The 21,122-nt window shown below is 38.4% G+C and overlaps 1 protein-coding gene across 2 annotated transcripts in view; it reads left to right on the top strand.

Annotated features, from left to right (window-relative positions):
- The window catches only part of lrp6 (low density lipoprotein receptor-related protein 6), a 184,091-nt gene that overhangs the window by 151,833 nt on the left and 11,136 nt on the right, over window positions 1–21,122 (top strand). The window contains exons 8-18 of one of the 2 annotated variants that reach the window (XM_078568140.1): window positions 11,027–11,243; window positions 11,686–11,975; window positions 12,743–12,969; window positions 14,418–14,602; window positions 14,865–15,191; window positions 15,815–16,017; window positions 16,522–16,733; window positions 16,862–17,052; window positions 18,336–18,545; window positions 19,424–19,549; window positions 20,214–20,255. In XM_078568140.1, coding sequence (XP_078424266.1) covers window positions 11,027–11,243; window positions 11,686–11,975; window positions 12,743–12,969; window positions 14,418–14,602; window positions 14,865–15,191; window positions 15,815–16,017; window positions 16,522–16,733; window positions 16,862–17,052; window positions 18,336–18,545; window positions 19,424–19,549; window positions 20,214–20,255 — 2,230 coding nt within the window. Of the gene's footprint in view, window positions 1–11,026; window positions 11,244–11,685; window positions 11,976–12,742; window positions 12,970–14,417; window positions 14,603–14,864; window positions 15,192–15,814; window positions 16,018–16,521; window positions 16,734–16,861; window positions 17,053–18,335; window positions 18,546–19,423; window positions 19,550–20,213; window positions 20,451–21,122 lie in introns of both variants that reach the window. The other variant, XM_078568139.1, reaches the window with a different exon arrangement.

Genomic DNA, 21,122 nt, shown 5'->3' with positions numbered 1-21,122 from the left:
GCCTTTTGCGATTCATGCACAAGGACACCAGATCCCTTCGTATCTCAAAGCTCTGCAATCTCTGACTATAATATGCTTTTTTATTTTTCTTGTCAAAATGGACAATTTCACATTTTCCCACATTATATTCCAGTTGCCAGGTCTTTACCATCTCACTTAATCTATCTATATCCCTTTGTAGCCTCCTTCTGACCTCTCCACATCTTACTATCCTACCTATCTTTATGTCATCAGCAAACTCACCCCCTGATTCCCCAAAACCTGTCCAAGTCAGGAGTGTGATGGAATACTCCCCACTTGCCTGGATGAGTGCATCTCCAACAACACTCAAGAAGCTTGACACCATCCAGGACAAAGCAGCCGTTTGATTGGCACCTCATCCACAAACATTCACTCCTTCCACCACTGACACACAGTGGCAGCAGTGTGTACCATCTATAAGATACACTCCAGGCCTCCTTCGACAGCACCTTCCAAACCCACAACAACTACCGCCTAGAAAGACAAAGGCAGCAGACACGTGGGAACACCACTACTTGAAAGTTCCCCTGCAAGCCACTCACCATCATGACTTAGAAATATATTGTCGTTCCTTCATTGTCGCTTGGTCAAAATCCTGGAACTCCCTTCCTAACAGCACTGTGGGTGTACCACATGGACTGCAGCGGTTCAAGAAGGTAGCTCACCACCACCCTCTGGAGGGCAATTAGGCATAGGCTACAAATGTTGGCCTAGCCAGCGATGCCCACATCCTGTGAATGAATAAAAAAATAATGTAGCAACCATACCTTCAGCCCCTTCATCCAAGTAATTTATATGAATTGTAAAAAGATGAGGCCCCAGCACTGATCCCTGTGGCACACCACTCGTTACATCTTGCCCACCAGAAAAATACCCATTTATGCCTACCCTCTGTTTCATGTTAGCCAGCCAATCTTCTATCCATGCCAATATGTTACCCCCTACACCATGAGCTTTTATTTTTCACAATCATCTTTGATATGGCATCTAATCAAATGCCTTCTGGAAATCTAAATACAGTACATCCACTAGTCCCCCATCATCCACAGCACATGTTACTTCTTCGAAGAACTCCAATAAATTGGTTAAACATGATTCCCCTTTCGCAAAACCATGTTGACTTTGCCTGATTACCCTGAATTTTTCCAAGTGTCCTGCTATAACCTCTTTAATAATAGCTTCTAGCATTTTCCTTATGACAGATGTTAAGCTAACTGGCCTGTAGTTTCCTGCTTTCTGTCTTCCTCCCCTTTTGAATAAAGGGCTTACGTTTGCTATTTTCCAATCTAATGGAACCTTCCCCGAATCTAGGGAATTTTGGAAAATTAAAACCAACGCATCAACTATCTCACTAGCCACTTCTTTTGAGACCCTAGGATGAAGTCCATCAGAATGAGAGGACTTGTCAGCCTGCAGCTCCAACAATTTTCTCAGTACCACTCCCCTGGTGATTGTAATGTTCCTGCATTCTCCCTCCCTTCCATTTCCTGATTTACAGCTATTTCTGGGATGTTACTTGTATCTTCTATAGTGAATACTGATGCAAAATACCTGATCAATTCATCTGCCACCTCCTTATTTTCCATTATTAATTCCCAGGTTCACTTTCTATAGACCAATGCTCACTTTGTTAACTCCTTTTTTCTTTTTTAAATAACTATAGAAATGCTTACTATCTTCATACTTCTAGCTATCTTTTTCTTATACTCTAATTTTTCCTTCCTTATCAATCTTTTGGTCATCAGTAGTATCTAAAGAAAGATAAAGTTGGAGTGAAGGTGAAAGAAAATTTACAAACACAAAGTTAGTTAAAGGGGCAAAAATAGGCATTACCACAATCTGTTAGGATTTAGGATACTGGCAGATTTTGTGGTGAGTGGTGCAATGTTGGATGACTTATGTTTTTTATATCCTGTCCAATCTTCTGACCTGCCAATCGTCTTTGCCCAGTTATATGCTTTTTCTTTAAACTTGATACTAACTACAACTTTTGTAGTTAACCATGGATGGTGGGTCCTCCTCTTGGAATTTTTCTTTCTTGTTGGAATGTATCTATTCTGTGTATTCTTTAATTTCACCTTAATGTCTGCCACGGAATCTCTATTGACCTATCTGTTAACCTAATTTAACCGTTTCTTTTAGCTAGCTCTTTTTTCAAGACTGCATAATTGCCCTTATTTAAGTTTAAAATACTAGTCTTAGACCCATTCTTATTTCACCCAAACTAAATATAAAATTCAATCATATTTTGGTCGCTGCTACCCAGAGGTGTCTTCACTTTGAGGTTATTAATTAGTTCTATCTTGTTGCACAATACTAGGTCTAGTATAGCCTGCTCTCTGGTTGGTATCAGAACATGCTGTTCTAAGAAACTATCCCGAAAACATTCAATGAATTCCTCATTTAGGCTATGTTTGCCCATCTGATTTTTCCAGTCTATATGTAGATTAAAGTCCCCCATGATTATCGCCGTACTTTCTGACAAGCTCCCATTATTTCTTCCTTTATTCCCGTCTTACTGCATGGTTTCTGTTAAGGGGCTGTGCACCACTCCTACAAGTGACTTCTTGCCTTTATCTTTTATCATCTCTACCCAAACCGCTTCTCCATCCTGGTCTCCTGAATTTAGGTCATCCCACTCTATTGTGCTAATATCATCATTAAGTAACAGAGCCACCCCTCCACTTCTTCCAAACTTTCTGTCCTTCCTTCCTGTTATGTATCCTTCAACGTTCAGGTCCCAATCTATGTCATCCTGCAACCATGTCTCTGTAATGGCTATCAGATCATACCTATTTATTTTTATTTACGCTAGAAGTTCATCTGTTTTATTTTGAACGCTGCATGCATTTAGATAGATGCATCAAAGTGTAGAAACAAGGCAAGAGAGAAAGCTATTAATATGGGAAATGATGAACAGGCCATGACAGAAAGGGACTGAGTACAGGGAGTACAAATCGAAGAAAAGGCTAGAAGTTGCATGCCTTTAGTTTTGTCCTTTTATTATTTTTGCAACTTCTAGCCTTTTCTTCGATTTGTACTCCCTGTACTCAGTCCCTTTCTGTCATGGCCTGTTCATCATTTCCCATATTAATAGCTTTCTCTCTTGCCTTGTTTCTACACTTTGAGTTACCACATCTTCCCAAATTTGATCCCTTGCCCCCACTATTTAGCTTCAAACCCTCCCCACTTCCCTAGTTATGTGGCTGGCTAGAACAGCAGTCCCAGCATTCGTTCAGGTGTAGACTGTCCCAATGGTATAGCCCCCACTTTCCCCAGTACTGGTGCCAATGCCCCATGAACCGGAACCCGCTAAGTCATCCAACATTGCACCACTCTCCACACCCAAAATCTGCCAGTATCCTAAATCCTAACAGATTGTGGTAATGCCTGTTTTTGCCCCTTTAACTGACTGTGTTTGTAAATTTTCTTTCACCTTCACTCCAACTTTATCTTTCTTTAGATACTACTGATTCATACAGCTGCTGTTTTCTTCAGGCTCTCAATTAAACATTGATCAGGTTATGTGTAGCAGAATAGTAATGTGCAGTGATTATTGGAATACATTTACTGCTTGATTCAGTTTTTCTGTAGTGATGTGTAGCTCACCTGGACAGGCATGTTTGTTGTTAAGAATTGTACTTGCATTGCCCTTACTGGTGTAATTATTATCTGCCTAATGAGTGATTTTAATTTTATAATTTTAATTTCATCATAACACCAAGTTGCTCCACATATGTGCGATTCACAAAAGTCAGTAAGCGTATTGTAAGTAAATTTAAATAAAAGTAATTCCAAATTTGCATTTTGGTTGAGGTTAAATGAATGGATTTGTATTCCATTGTTGATTGAGCTCAGTCCCTGGTATGATCACTATTTTTCTTGGAAAATTAAATTGATCTTATCATAAAGTTGTTTTTGTTTCTTAAAATAGATATGGTGAATTTGCTTTTACTTTCATGTCTTAACTTGTTCCTGCTTTATTCCTTTATTTTGGTGGCATGTACACTTAAAATTAGACATTTAAAATTGTTGTCAGAAACTTGCTGAGAAAAGGTTGAAGCACAGCAACTGCCATTGCTAGTGCGGTGGTAAAAGTTTTATATTTGTTGTGTCTGCATCATGTTTGCAGTGTAGCTGAAGTATGTCTAGTAAGGTGGTGGTTGTGGTATAGTTACAGCTGTTTGCTGTTGTAGACAATTTTCTTGCTGTAGTTTAAGTGTTTGATAGCCTTAGAATGTGAAATCTATACCACAGTGTGGTTTGCACAGGAAAAAAAAACCCTGGATGGTGGAGGTCTTTAAAAATGACGATGAGAGCTGACATGAATTGTAAATTTGTTTTTGGGAGGGCAGATGTCAACCTTGTGTTGCAACCTTTTTGTCGAAATAAACCAGCCCTTTTTCTTTGTAATACACGCTGGGAAGGCACTGGAGCAAAAGCTTTGTATTTCCTGAGTGCAGTCTCAGCGCAGATAAAATAGCATTTTCTAAACTCAAAGATGAATGATTAGCTTTTTTAAAAATTGTGTTACTTTATTCAATTTCCAGAGAGAAAGTAATTACGAAAGGGATTGAAAAGCTCCCTTAGAACTAAAAAGTAACTTGATTAAACCTGACTTTAGCTGCCTTCATATACAGTAGCTGGCCATTAAATTGTGCTGTCAGAGTTTAACCATATAAAAATAACTTAAGCGAAAATTAGTGTGCAGTAGTTTTGTGTACTTCTTGCCTTACAAATTCCTCTTCCAAATAAAAATAACTCATATTGAATAAAGTACATTTTTGTAATGGGTTATTCAGAATTGTTTGGGTTTTGCTTTTTTTAAATAATATATGTAATTATACCTTTGTCTGCAAAACATCTAACCAAAGAAGAGTTAGTAATTACTGGGAACTATCATGCAATAACCTATGAACACTGGTCATATGAAATTAGAGAATATGGAATGGAAAATGCACTTGTCTATTTTGGCCCAAGAGTGGTTTGGATTTAAGCCTATTTTCAATCATAGCAAAGTTCAAAGACTGGAATGGGAGAGTATTCCCTATTGATGGTATGCTTTGTGATTCACTCCTCTTGTCTCATTTTTTACAAGCCATAGAGTAAAAACTGACTATACGAATAATTTGAGTTGAACCTATATTTATTGGTTCAAGGGGAAGTGTTGATATACCAGTGTGTTATACTATCATGCCATGGAGCTGTATAGGTTACTTTTCCATTATCTACAACAGCTACTGCATTTATCTCAAATGAGCAGAAATGGTACCTGGAACTGGGTATGGTAGAAGGAAACAAACAGATTGGCTTAGTTTTAATTGAGGAATTATTTTAAAATTAATTCATAATACGAATCTTACATGGTGTGCTTCCACAATTCCAACATTTTTAACTGTTAAATTGGATTACAAGAATTGAGAGATCATAATGGTTTTGCTGTAAAAGCAGCCCAAGCCTTTGCTTTGTTCTGCTTTAAAGAAAATTGAAGAAAAAAATAATTTTATCCAGTATTTTTTTTTGGAAATTCTTAACTTTGTTGTTCTTTAGGCAATACAGTTGTACATATGCCCAATGCACTGGTGTGTGTGGTGGTGAGGGTTGGGTTTGTGCCTGCCCCCTTTCCTGCACATTAAGTTAATGTTGGCTGTGTTGCTGGGGAGAGAAAAGATACAGGGCAAAGGTCAGGTGGTAGCCCACAGCGGTAGAGGATTGGTCAGGCACTGCAGGCTGAGAACAGATTATTTGCTTGGCCTAGGAGGGAACAGGATGGGATTTCACATTGGACAGGGAGTCAAAAATAAGGGAGAAATATATCTGCAAAGGAATAGTAAATTATTTTAGAAGTTTGAAATTGAGTTCATTTTAAACAAAAATATTTGCTTTGTTTTCCCACAGCTAAATTAAGTGCTGTAGCAACCATTTGTCAGTTTTTGATTACCAGCGATCCAGCATGCATGAATTCAGATCAGGAGAAGGCCATTCAGCCCTTCGAGTCTGCTCCACCATTCAATAAATTCATGGCTGATCTCGTTGTGGTCTCAACTCCACTTGCCAACTGCCCCCCTGCCGCTCCCATAACTCTTGACTCCCTTGTCTATCAAAAATCTCTCAAATTTAGTGCCTAGACTATTATTGTTTAGTTAATACTTATTGAATTGTGTGAAAAACATTTTAAGATACACACTGAGTTCAATGGGGGTGACGAGCATTAAACTGGTTACCCATTTGTTCATGATTCAAAAATATTTTCGTAGCTTTGTACGTGACATTTATTTTGCTTTGGAAATGTAGATTTGTGATTGATTTGGTCCAAAATTAATGTAAATATTGCATTGTTTATTGAATGATTCCCAATACTGTGAACGAATGAGAGGAGCATGGCAGCCATATGCATATGGTTTGTCTTTACCAGCAGCTGCATGTCACTAAATATGGAAAGGGCATATTGTTACGTATCAAAACTTATGTATTTCCGTGCATGTGTGTTTAAGAACTTTGACATGCAAGATTTTCAGTGCTGATTTTACTTTAGATTGTATCCTTGTAAATTAAGTGAACTAAGACATCCCCTGTTTGTAACACAGTTTTTATTTTGGGGGCTGGGAGGAATTTATGGCACTCGTCAAAGTAACACATGCAACTCAAAAACAGAATTACCTGGAAAAACTCAGCAAGTCTGGCAGCATCGGCGGAGAAGAAAAGAGTTGACATTTCGAGTCCTCATGACCCTTCAGCAGAAGTTCTGCTGAAGGGTCATGAGGACTCGAAACGTCAACTCTTTTCTTCTCAGCCGATGCTGCCAGACCTGCTGAGTTTTTCCAGGTAATTCTGTTTTTGTTTTGGATTTCCAGCATCCGCAGTAGTTTTTTGTTTTTTAACACATGCAACTATTTTTCTATTCAACTATTCCAAGATCAGATACAATATAGTCAAATATAGTGCTCCCATCTTGTGACTTTATCCCAACAGCAAAAGAGAGCAGCAATTCCCCATTGTAAGCCCTTCCGCTTTTAAAGTCAGTCAGTTTGTAGAGTCCACGTTTGCATTTAACATTTGGAGTTTTGTTTTAAATTTGTTTGCCATCCGATCTGACATGGGACCTTGAGACCCGATCAGTGCCATTTTGGAGCAGCCTCTCCTGTTTCCTGCTCCTCCTGTTCGTTGCTGACCTTCCCTCTCATCGACCTTCCCTCTCGTCACCTCTCCAGTTTGCGGCTTACTTCTGCAACCCTGCAAGCTGCTCTTCCTGCCTCTCGCTACTCATCTCACAAGCCCTTGCAACAGCAAGGGTTTGGCAAGAGGGAGGTTCAGCAAGAGGAAGGGACTAGTTGGGGGCTGGCGGGGTGGTGAGCTGGAGGGTCAGGGAACAGGAGGTATGGAGAGCTGGAGAGGTGCCGAGACAGGGAGAAGGGGAGGCAACTAGAAAAAGTTAGCACGTTTCTTTTATGTTTTAAAATTTATTTTATTTTAAGAGTTATTTCGTTTACAAATATAGGAATTTAGCAATGTAAAGTATTTCAGCTTACAGGGTATAGTATTTTAATGTTCTTTTTCTGATGAGGGAGGTCCTGCAGAGCCTAACTACAGCTTTTACATTGATTACAATGGGGAAACCTGATTCGCTTAATGTTATTTCATTTAAAGTTGCACTTTTCAGGAATGCAGCTACAATGTTAAGCGAGGACTTAGTGTGTGAAAGAGAGAGAGACTGACCAAGGGGGACTGGTTGTCAACACGGCAGCTGGTTCTGCTTAATTCTAACTGGTTACAGCTCTAGATGTGTGCCTGCCGATTGGTTTTAATCGAACCAACTGAAATGTAACTGGTCCCACTAAATTACCACTTCTTCTATAGTATTAATTTTTCACATCAGCCATTCCTGCTTACCAGTGACATAGCCAATTCTGTGTCATTTTGTACTGATCTGTAATCAGTTTTGTGTTGTGGTCCTATACACACTAATAACTAGGGTACAGTGTGATTTTATATTTCATACAGAAATGTAGCCAGTAGAGAAATATTTCTCATTCCATCAGTTAAGTCAGAACTATGAAAGTTAAAGGAACAGAAAGAGGTCATTTAGCTTATTGTGTCTGTGCCATACGGCCCAGAGCAATTTAAAACAAAATTCCATGAACTGCATTCTCCTCAGCTCTGTATCCTTTTCTGCTAATTTGCCCTTAAAAGATGCAATGGTCTTTGCCTAGCCATTCTACCAAAGCGTCCCAAGCTTCAGCAATCCTATGTGAATATATTTCACTAAACTTTATCCTTGCTCACTTAATTTAAAGTTGACGAATCCTTGCCTGTAAGAAATTGTGTTTTTCTATTGTTTATGTCAAAATTCTTCATGACTTTGAAACCCTCTTTTAAATCTCCTCCTTGCTTTCTCTTCTCTAGCAGAAATAATTCTCTCTCTATAACTATACATTCTTATCCCAGGCAATACTACATTGCATAGGCTCTGTGGCTTTCATGCCCCTTCTATAATTGGATATCCAAAATTGCACACTCTTTTAACTGTGGTCTAACCAATGTTTTGTGTAAATTTATCATTACTCCTGTATTTATTTGTAAAACCAGAATTCTATTATCGTTTTCTTTACCTTTGTTTACCAATACCACCAATTTCAGGCAGATATGTAATGAACCCCTTGGTCATGCACCTTTTGGTGTTTTTTAACTGTACGTTCCCATTCCTCGTTGTCTGTTCTCTGAATGCCTTGCCTCACTTTATCTATATTAAATTGCAGCTACCCATTCCAGTCGCCTGGCTACATATTTCTAAAGTATTTTACTCGTCAACTCACTGATTTCCAAACCCTTGTACTTCCACACCTTGAGCAAAGTTTGAGATTGTGTTTCCTCTAGCCAAGTCCAAATCATCTGCATGTATGATGAAAAAATATGGACTCATTACTGACCCTTTGACTACACCATTTTCAATACTTTTCCGGTCTGATCAACATCCATTTATCCTAAGTCTCTTTCCTCTCTGTCTAGCAACTTTATTTGTGCTGTGATGTTTTATCCTCTTAAATTATACTGTTACAAAGTCAGGTTTTCTATAGATATTCAAGAGAAAAGCAGCAGCCTTGCAGGCATCTGAAGGTCATGGTACAGCATAAAACCTGTCAGATAAAGAGCAAAAGGTGGATAGAAAGAACGTGGGAAATTCCAACAACTCAGACACCAACATGTGCAGTTTCTTCAGCACTGTCAAGACAATCTATGGTCGAAGCACTCAAGGGCCCACCTGCTGAGAGCCAAGCATCGAGGGGAGCTCATTAAGGACAAGGAGGCAGTCAGTGCTCACTGGAGAAAACATTTTGAAGAACTCCTCAACCGAGATTCTGTCTTCAACTTGAATATCCTCAGTACCCTGTCCAGCTCAGTCTTGATGCTACTTGGTCCAGAAGGAAGTTGAAAATGCCATTCAATAGCTGAAAGATAATAAGGCCTGTGGAGGATGCAAAGATGGAATCACTGCCACAATTCTAAAACACTCCTGGCATGGCTGCACAAACTCATGTGTCCCTCATCTGGGAAGAGAAGTGTATGCCGGGGATCAAAGGGACTCTGTAATCATGACTATATTCAAGAAGGGAGACAAATCTGATTCTCTACAGAGAAGTCTCCCTGGTGCCTGCCACAGGGAAGATTATTGTAAGTGTCCTCCTCGATTGCCTCCTCCCAGTGTCTGAAGAGCTCCTTCCAGAGTTGCCAGGCAGTTTTCATTCATCAAGAGTCTCCACTGTGTGACAAATCCAAGAAAAATGCAAGAAACAGCACCAACTGTTGTATGTGGACTTTTTTTGACCGCACTAAAGGCTTAGATTTTGTCAACCACAGTCATAGAGCTTCAGTATGCAAATGATGCTTGTGTGTACACTCACTTAGAAACTGAGCTCCAGGTCATTAACTCCTCCTCCAAAGCAAATGAGAAAATGGGCCTTTCACTAAATTTCTGGAAACTCTGTACAGGTTGTCCCCAAAAGCTAGCACTTTTTTTTTGGTACTTTTTGCTTAGAATACTTGTTGAAATCTATGATCAAGCCTTTTCTGTGGAGAAATAGCCAAATAATTCTAAACCGTGACACTTTTTATGTCTAACTCTTCTTACACACTTGTACCAATGACCTTCTGAAAATCCATATACGCCAACATAAACTGCATTCCCTTTACCTATCCAATTAGTCGCTTCTTCAAAAGAAAACTCAAATTTACCATACATGACCAGACTTTTGACAAATCTAGGCTGATCTTTGACTACTGCTTACTATTTGGTCTTTAATTATTGATTTGAAGAAACTACTCGCAACTGATATTATACTAACTGGTTGATAGCTCGTTTAACATCCTCTCCCTCCTTGAACAAGAGGGCTGTGCCGGCTATATGGTACAATGATATGCAGGTAGCTTTTGCTAACTTTTTTCTTATTTCTTTAAATTGCCTAAAGTGCTCACCATCAGGACCCAAAGACTTATCTACCTTGAGTCCTGCTCATTTTTTCAAAACTAAATATTTTTGTAAGGTTATCTATCATAATTATTCCATATCCTTCCATTCTAATTTCTACTTTGACATATAAAAACTGATTCTCAGTGCCCCAAGACCATGGACCCAGCCATCCTGTTTGAGCCCTGTAGCCATAGGTGAACTTTCCTAATCTTCCTCTCCTTAAACTGTCTTGCAGCTTACAGTGGAAGCAATAGAGATTGCCACCCTTGAGGTTTTGTTTCACAATCTAATGCCTAACTCATTAAACACCCTCTGTAAGATATCAAGTATCCTTCTATCCAATGTGGAGGAAAGATTCACTGCCTTTCCAGAATTTTGACCATTCCTTAATGTCGTCCTGGTAACAGATGGATAAAAGGGTGAATCTAAACTTGCAACACTCACTACTTGTGTTTGAAAACCTTCCCTAATAATCTTGTTTACTTTATAATTATGTACATTATTGTTGAATGTACATTTTGTCTTTTTTGTGCAAAATAGGTAATGAACTGTGATGGTACTGGTAGGCGGGTCCTTGTTGAGGATAAATTACCACACATCTTTGGTTTTACTCTTTTGGGAAATTACATTTACTGGACAGACTGGCAGCGCCGTAGCATTGAACGTGTTGACAAAACATCTGCTGAGCGACAGATAATCATTGACCAGCTGCCTGATTTAATGGGTCTGAAGGCCACAAATGTTCATCAGATCTTGGGTAAGTAAAGACCCTGATGGCCAACCCTGCATTTTTTTTTAAGAATGTTTGGTGACTTGAGAAAGGTAATGTAAAGAAAGAAAAACTGATATTGTTCATTTTAACCTTAAGACTAATCCAAGGGGCAATTTTCTAGAGAAGAATCCAGTTTAATTCAAAATGCTCCTTGCAAAGAATTGCATTTGTTCTTTTTGGACCTTCTATAAACTCTGCTGCTTCTGTTGTTGTATTTGTAGGATAGGTCTTGGGCAGTTGTGAAAAATACTATCAGAAAAGTATTAAAAGTTTAATGACCGAGGAAAACTGCAGGGAATTATGTCAGAAAATAGTGACTAGGCTAGTAATGAAATTTGTTATTGCTAAATATTTATTGGGAATCTCTATTGTACCTGAATCAATATCTTTTTGCTGATAAACTAGGTTGAGTTTAATATGTTTTCAGGTACCAACCCATGTGCAGAAGATAATGGTGGATGCAGTCACCTGTGCCTGTACAGACCTCAGGGTGTGCGATGTGCCTGTCCAATAGGCTTGGAGCTCATCAGGGACATGAAAACCTGCATAGTACCAGAAGCTTTCCTCCTTTTCTCTCGGAGAGCAGACATCAGAAGGATTTCACTCGAAACGAACAATAACAATGTGGCTATTCCACTGACTGGGGTAAAGGAAGCCTCTGCTCTAGATTTCGATGTGACTGACAACAGGATTTACTGGACGGATATTAGCCTGAAGGTATGAAAAGCCTTACTGCTGCTGCTTCTCTGGTATCTGTGTCTCTCTGAGCTGCCAGGGCTAATGGGCTCCCGCAGGATGCTGCTGAAATAGTAATTGCAGCCTCAGTATAAAAATAACCTGTACTTCTAACACATCGGGAAAGAAAACCATGAGCCTGGGTAACACAGTTGAATATTTGTGTATTTTTTTAAATAACAGTTATTACTATAATTCTAACGATAAGGGGAAAAGAAAAATACCCTTTTGTTTAAATGTTTCAATTTATTTATAATGTAATGTATTACATGCAGTTTTCAGTAATGAAAAAATGTGACATTAAAGACCATGGATTGAGTGATTTATTTAGGTTACCTTAAAGATATATATTTCTCTAATTAGTGTGGCCAGTTTGGAGGGTGGATGTGAACCTGATTATAGTGCTGATATAAAGTTGACACAATTTATTTAAGCATATTTTAACCCTTTGGTGACTGATCAATTCAGACTGAAAATAAAAATAATTCTGAAGATAGGAAGACAACAAAATTAATGTGTTACATTCGTATATTTTCCTTTATACATAGAAGTAGACTTTTTTTTCTAGAAGTCAAAAGGATGCGTTTACAGATGAAAGTAACTTTGAGGGGAGAAAGTAAATTTGATATGATTGTCATTCCCACACTTATAAATACCAATAAACAGCCAAGATGAACAGTGCCTCATTGTCTTTCAGATCTTGAATATGTTTAAGCAAATATATTTTACACCTCTGTTCTACTTTACAGACCATTAGCAGGGCTTTCATGAACGGGAGTTCTCTGGAGCATGTTGTAGAATTTGGGCTTGATTACCCTGAAGGAATGGCAGTGGATTGGTTGGGAAAGAACTTGTACTGGGCTGATACAGGAACCAATCGAATTGAAGTTGCAAGGCTGGATGGACAACATAGACAAGTACTGGTGTGGAAGGACCTGGACAGCCCCAGAGCTTTGGCACTGGATCCTGCTGAAGGGTAAGTCAGCAAAATTGTAAAGTGGCATTTTTCTGGCTTTTAAATAAAATTGAGTTTTCTTGAAAATGCCCAAAAATCGCTTCATTACTGTTGATGATCAGCCTTTCCCAAAATGCTTTTGTCTAAAGCATTATCTTTAGCATAGATTTGTTATCTGGAAATTGAACTTAGAGTGAAAAGATAGACTTTATATAACCACTACTTTTTTTTATATTTGACCTCTTCAGTAATGCACACTGACTGATAAATGCAATAAAGTTTTCACACATTGCTAGTGACGAGAGCACGTTATACACAAAGTTGCCATGTACGGCAATGATTCTAAAACCTTTCTGGTGGAAGGCTGCCTTGCCAAATTGATTAGTGATCAGGAACCCTGCATCTATACTATAAATACTGTTGATATAAAAAGTGCTGCACATAAAGAGTATTTTCAACAAAACAGATACCTACAGGTATCAGTGAGATGAGTGTACCTGCTTCTCACTGCATAGTCTGCCTTTCCTTGGTGTGATGTTTGACACTGATACCAGTAAATAATTCTACATAAAAGCTAACGTTTCTTGTTTTTTTCAGGAAAGGTGGATAGAATTGCAGAATGTGGTTTCCTCAAAACACACACAAAAATCTCATCTAATTAAAAATAGAACTTGATTTACTCCACCTGGTAAAGCAGTGGCCCAGGAGAGCACTGGGAGACAGGCTGAAGGGTGGTCTGAGACTAGTTTGACAGCTTTGTGTGTCTCCATAAGTGACAATGCATCAATACAAAAGGTAGCGGGCTTGGTTAACATTTGCCATATCACTCTGCAAGGGGCTTTTAACCAAAAAGCTCAGCGTCTTAAACAGCAGGAGGTGGTCCTTTATGGTTCTGTGGTGGCAAAATAAGTTCCAAGCCCTGACCTTGGTGCCTGACTGGTTACACTCCACCCATAAGACAGGTCCTGCTCAGCAGGCACTTCAACATTTCTCAGACTCCCCGAGAAGTCTCCACAGGTCCCCAAGGATTCATGGATCCCAGTTTGAGAATTACTGTTGGAAGGTACAGCAAGTAACATGAAGTTTTAAATATTCTTTGGATTAATCTTCCCATATCTGTTATCTTTTCTAGGTTGTAGTGGTGACCTGCTCCCATAACATTGCCAGTACTTTGCTGTATTTTGCTGATGGGATGAATATAAATGTAGGCAAGGGTCACTCAATTGCCATTATTAAATTTTCTTAAATCACTTTCCTGCCTCCCTTGGCAGAAGCACCAAGCTGTTTCTCTTTCTACAATGTAACAACAGATAGGATCTCCACTTGACCAGCAATACCATCACATTACACTAATGTAAATGTTTTATTTTGTCCTAAAGTATTGTAAAACATCTTGCAGCATTTTCTGAAATAAATGTTTAGCAAGATATGCTTATGATTGCACCATTGATTGGTGTGTATTTTCTTAGGTTCATGTACTGGACTGAATGGGGTGGCAAGCCAAAGATAGACAGAGCTGCCATGGATGGAACAGGGCGTATCACTTTGGTGCCAAACGTTGGCCGAGCAAATGGATTAACTATTGATTATGCAGAGCGAAGACTTTACTGGACAGACTTAGATACAAGTCTGATTGAATCCTCCAATATGTTAGGTAAATTTGTTTTGTATTTAAATTTGGAGGAACTGGCTGACTTTCTTGAATTCAGTATTGATTTTATTCTATATCTTCTGTGATAATATTGATGAGGGTTTCAAGGAAAATGTATTTGTAAGTTTTAGGCACCACACAGCTACTACCTATGTATTCTGTGGTTTAGTTTAATTGATAAGATTTAGAAATATGAGCAATTACACTGAAGTGTTTGACCTGAAAAATGACCTGCCTAATACAATGATAACTGGTTGTCTTGTAGGTCTGGACCGTGAAGTTATTGCAGATGACTTGCCTCATCCATTTGGTTTAACCCAGTACCAAGACTATATTTATTGGACTGACTGGAGCCGTCGTAGTATTGAGCGAGCCAACAAAACTAGTGGCCAAAATCGCACTATTATTCAAGGCCACTTAGATTATGTTATGGACATACTGGTATTTCATTCTTCAAGGCAAGGTGGTTGGAATGAGTGTGCTTCAAGCAACGGACATTGTTCTCATTTGTGTTTAGCTATGCCGACCGTTGGTTACGTTTGTGGCTGCCCTGCTCACTACTACTTGAACGTGGACAACAAAACTTGTAGCCGTAAGAATTATTATAGTACCTTAAATTTGGCAGTTTTTTATTTAAGGCATGTGCTTTTAAAAAAGTTTCAAAAGATGGTAAAGTGGCACTCTGTATTGGAACACGGGCAATGGGGGAGAGGGAGGCAGTGACACTGAATTTCTCGTCTTATCCATACTGCTGGCTCCCGGCAAAGCTGGCAAAGCATGCTCTCAGAAATGCATGGTCTTTTACAGCCGAAAGTAAGAAAAGATGAAAACCTGAGTTTAAAAACTGTATTGGGCTTTTTCCATCTATTAAAACCATTATATTTTTAAAGCTATTACATTTAGCATATGGTTAAAAGATCCTGCACAGTCATAAAATTATTGTTATAAATTGCAGGATTTATGCATAGTGAATAGGGTGATGATTGTCAATGGACTTTTTCTTGGGTCCAGGTGAATTTTTAATTCACATGTCGTCTTTTGCAAATGAAATAACCTGGTTTTGGAACTAAGCCTGTGAGAAACTTGCTTTAACACAAAGGGAACATTTTTCATATATTTTTATTAAATTTGTTTGTTCAAGCAGTTGATTTTTTTTTTTACTGAAGTTTCTCAGTAGCCAGTCCAGCCTAACGAAGTGATATTATCATTTTGCAGCTCCAACTTCATTTCTTCTATTCAGTCAAAAGAATGCAATTAATCGGATGGTTATTGATGAACAACAGAGCCCAGACATCATTCTTCCCATTCATAGTCTGAGAAATGTCAGGGCCATTGATTATGATCCTGTAGATAAACATCTGTACTGGATCGATTCTCGTCAAAATGTTATCAGGAGGGCACAGGAGGATGGAACCCAGGTTTGTATTAATATGGAGAGCTGAGACAAAAATATTTCTATCTTGAACCACGTATATTAATTCGATATTTGGAATTCTTCCCTCGTTTCAAACAATAGGAGAAAAGAATAACGGTTGGTTAATTCATTGTTTTCCTATTGGGATCTGTTCCAAATAGCATTTCTGCTATTTGAAATAGTCCTATTTTAATTTATTGGATTTTCCTAAGAACATTCCCATATATATTTTATGAATCATATTGTATATGCTTATTAGATAGTGCTAAGAGGAGGAATGCAGTTGGTCTTTTCATAAAACGGGCAACCTCTTGCAAAAATTTGGACTCCCATCAAGTCTAAAGTTAACTTAGCTATATTGCTTGGAAACACTTACTCCAATATAATTTAGTGATTGCCAGTTTTTATTTTACACAGCAATCACCTTTTTAAACTAATTATCTTATTTTAAAAAAGATTACGGTCATGATCGAGCTGCCACTGTTTTAGTTGTCAACTTTCATTGCAGAGTTTTACAGTTGTGACCAGCGCAATTCCCAACCAAAACTTGGATATGCAACCTTATGACCTCAGTATTGATATCTACAGTCGTTACATCTTTTGGACCTGCGAGGCGACTAATGTTATAAATGTCACACGACTGGATGGCAAACCAATAGGTGTGGTCTTAAGAGGAGAACAAGACAGGCCAAGGGCAATTATCGTAAATCCAGAGCGGGGGTAAAACTAAAATTTGGCATTTGACTGAGGTTGTTATTGATGAAGCTTTTGTCAGGGATGAATTTGGCGAGTATGATATTAAATAATTGCTTTCTTCTTTCCTTCTCTCAAAACAAAAAACCCTATAGGTACATGTATTTCACTAACCTTCAAGACAGATCACCAAGAATAGAGCGTGCTGCATTGGATGGCACAGAGCGTGAAGTTCTGTTCTTCAGTGGGCTAAGTAAGCCAGTTGCACTCTCTATCGACAACAAGCTTGGCAAACTCTTCTGGGCTGACTCCGATCTCCGCCGCATAGAAAGCAGTGACTTATCAGGTAGAAAGAAAAACAATATTTTGGAAGGGCTTCTAAGAAGGAGGCAAGGGGAGGATGGGAAGAAATATACTGTTTTTAAAATATCTGTCAAGTGCTGTTGCAAGCATGAAGTATTTTTATTTCTGAATAAACAACAATTTGAGTGCATAGTTAACTACACAATCAGCATGATTATTTGAGATGTGTTTTATACTTTTCCTTTTCTTCTTATGCCTCCTTTCCAAATTCTTGCAATGTTACCCTTTTTCCTTCCTGTGTGTCACGGACTACTTGCAGAAATCTATTCCCAACAATTCTGGCTGTATAACTCCTGTGCCAGATGATTTTTTTGTTTATTTTGTCAAAGCGAAACACTTGAGCTTTGTGTTACGTAGCATATTGCAACATCCAAATCGGCATTGGTCACAATTATTTGTGAATTGGGTGGGTAACTTTTTCATCTTGATTTGCAATGTAAATATTTCCACTGGTTTAACGATCCTATCTGACACTGGAAAAGTACAGCTGATCTGTGGTCTGTACAAACTAATGTGTCTAATGATGTAGATATATATTAATGCTTACAGGATTTCTTCTGTGCTTATGAGGAATAAATAAAAATTTTGCTGGGAATCCTTGTGATCTTGATGCACTGACATACTGGTAATCCATAGAATTAATTTTGATACCTACATTAAGAAGATGGTGTAAAAATACACTACATGGTAGCGTTGTTCAATGGAAATTACTGATTAGCTGCAGGTTTATGGTTATGGTGGCCCCATTTTTGCCAGATGCACTAATTTTAGTGGAAATCACCTAGCATATACTTGCACAATATGGATAAATGGACCTTATATGTACATTTAATTAACAAACGTCCATCATTGTTCAGAAACCGAGGAAGTAAAGCACCCACAACAGCAGTCTGCATTTATATAGCACCTTTAATGAAGTAAAGTGTTCCAAGGTGCGTAACAGGAGCTTTATCAAACAAAATCTGACGTCAAGCTACATATGGAGATATTGGGTCAGATGACTAAAAGCTTCAAAGATCAAAAAACACCCACATTCTACTTTTTGTATTAGTATGTTACCAACAAATGCCAGAAAAGGGTAACATACATGTACATTGTGACATTGTTGAGATCACATGATTTACTAATGCAATTTGTCATATCTTGATTTCGCAATTAAGCCACGTGTGGCTGGCAGCTGATATCTTGAATAACACTGCTATGCAGAATAGAATAAGACACAAAGCATTACATTAGATTTATAAAACCTTTTAAATTTTCTTTTAGGTGCAAATCGAATTGTTTTGGAAGATGCCAACATACTTCAACCTGTAGGTTTGACTATATTTGGTAACCACTTGTACTGGATTGACAGACAGCAGCAGATGCTTGAGAGGATTGAGAAGACGAATGGTAACAGTCGCACTAAGATTCAAGCCCGTATAGCGCAGCTGAGCGACATTCATGCCGTGAAAGAGCTTGATCTGGAGGAATTTGGTATGATAATATAAATGCTATATGTACTCATTCTATGTTCCAAAAACCAAAGTGAAATCTGTTTAAGAAACCTTTCAAGGGGAAGAAATTGAAAAGAAACAAAAATACAGGCGACAGTTTTGTTATGGTTGTGTAAAACATGGCAGTTTGAAGCTGGTGTCTGGCTGGATAATTACTCCGTAGACATGCAGCAGTAATATCACACTGTTTAATCTTTCTCTATGAATGTCATTGTGCATCCACTATGCTGAGAAAAGTGTCAGCCCATGAGTAGCACAACTCTAGTACACAACAAATTAAGGCCAAAGCTGAGTAAAACCTTCCCATCAACTCCAGATCAGATTATTAAATAAAGTAATCGGTGCACGAAATGATTCAAAGCTGTAATCGTTTCCATAGAACCTATTATTTTCCATATCCATCTGAAAACATAGGATTTTTAAAAATAAAACATAATTTTACTGTGTCATTGTTATGTAGACACCTTCGGAGATTTTAGTAACCCATTCCTTTACTTTGTGACTTTTTTCTGTACAATGCCCACACTTGTACTGATTGATAACACCTGTGGTTAGAAAATATAACAAGCATGAACATGTAAATAGTGACGAGATTTTACAACAATTAAAAGAGAATCATTTGTTTTACGACCAATATAGGTGACACAGGAAATGTTCCTGTGTAACTATTTAAATATATGATCCATAGCCTTGGTTAGCACCTTGTTAGATTACACACACAATCTTGTTAAAGGTGGGAAGGAGCATTGCATTTCTAAATTAATTTTTCGGTAATTAAGCTTTTAACCATGATGCTTTTCTTGCTAAATTTGTTACTGGTTCATTCATTTTTACTGTAACTTTGTTCCTGTGATATAGCGGAACATCCTTGCGCCCAAGATAATGGTGGATGCTCCCATATCTGTATTGTAAAGGGAGATGGTACTACACGTTGCTCATGTCCTGTTCACCTAGTACTACTTCAAGATGAGCTGTCTTGTGGAGGTAAGGGAAAACTGTTTCTCAATTTTAGTGCTATCCTTTTACCAATCTAAGCAAGCCAAACTCCAAACACACAATACTTTTGGGCGTTGCCAGTATTAATTCCCCATCCCTAGTTGCCCTTGTTCAGAGGGCATTAAGAGTCAACCACATTTATTGTGGATCTGGAGTCACATGTAGGCCAGATCAGATAAGGACAGCAGATTTCCTTCACCTAAAGGACATTAGTGAACCAGATTAGTTTTTACAACAGTCGACAATGGTTTCATGGTCATCATTAGACTTAATTCCAGATATTGGATTCAAATTCCACCATCTGCCGTGGTGGGATTTGAACCCGGGTCCTCAGATCATTACCCTGGGTCTCTGGATTACCAGTCCAGTGACAATACCACTATGCCACCACCTCTTAAGAAATTAGTCTTTGTTTTAGATTTCTATCGATCAGATATACATCAATTTGTTTGAAAATACTGACACATGGTGAAAATGCTAAACCCATTCTCCTGGATATCAACAAATTAATGATGGAGAAATGGAGTGACAATTTTGTTCTCCCTGTCCCCAACCCATTTACAATTTCAAAAGAACTGATTTATGCTAAACTCGCTTAATTTTCTTTTTCTACAGCCTGTAAAATAATCCATGAATTTTGTCTCTTTTTCAGAGCCACCAACTTGTGCACCAGATCATTTCACTTGTGCCACGGGTGAGATTGATTGTATTCCTTTGGCTTGGCGCTGTGACGGGTATCCTGAGTGTGATGATCAGAGTGATGAGCAAAACTGTCCAGTATGTTCAGACAGTCAGTTCCAATGTGCCAGTGGGCAGTGCATCGATGCTGCCTTCAGATGCAATGGAGAGACTAATTGCCAAGACCAATCTGATGAACAGAAGTGTGAAGGTATTTGAGCATTTTCTTTTGCAGTCAAACTATTTTTTTTTATCTGCTGAAGTATAGCTCCATGGAGAGCAGCGTCCCTATGGTCCATATACTGTTTGACCATGAAGAGTATTGCAGCTGAGCTGATCCTGTCCACAATGTGCATAACATAATTTTGAGCAGGGGGTCACTGATTAAAAATTAAGAAAGGTAATCCTTGCACATTCTGCTCCCTACCTTACCTGATGGTACTGAGGCCATGAGTGGTATCCTGACTGTAATCAGCAGAGACCAGAGATTGATTGTTAGTATACTGATTGTACATTAATTGTGTTTAATTGTATGCAGGTGGTGGGCATTAACTGGGGATTCCCTTGAGCCCCATATAAGTAGGCAGGCTAAAATTGTAGTTGGTTTAGGATGTGAACGCTTGTAAATGTGTAACTCTAAATAAATATAAAAGTACGTAAAGATTGGTTCCAGTTCTATCCTACACCAACTAGCTCTCTGTAATAGATCGCCAACCTGGGTCCTTTTATAATCCTTAGGAATCAGCAACTCATTGCTAGAACCATCTATGCCACCTGGGACATTTTTTAAAGATCTTTAAACTGATTAAAAGAAACCTAAAGACAGATTGGTGTATGGATGGGTAATATGTTGCAGAGAGATGAGGTATGAGTATTTGCTTTC

The sequence above is a fragment of the Cetorhinus maximus genome, chromosome 22 (assembly GCF_964194155.1).
Source record: "Cetorhinus maximus chromosome 22, sCetMax3.hap1.1, whole genome shotgun sequence".
NCBI classification, from domain to species: Eukaryota; Metazoa; Chordata; class Chondrichthyes; order Lamniformes; family Cetorhinidae; genus Cetorhinus; species Cetorhinus maximus.
The sequence above is the reverse complement of the archived record's forward strand: the minus strand, read 5'-3'. Positions and strand labels throughout refer to the sequence as shown.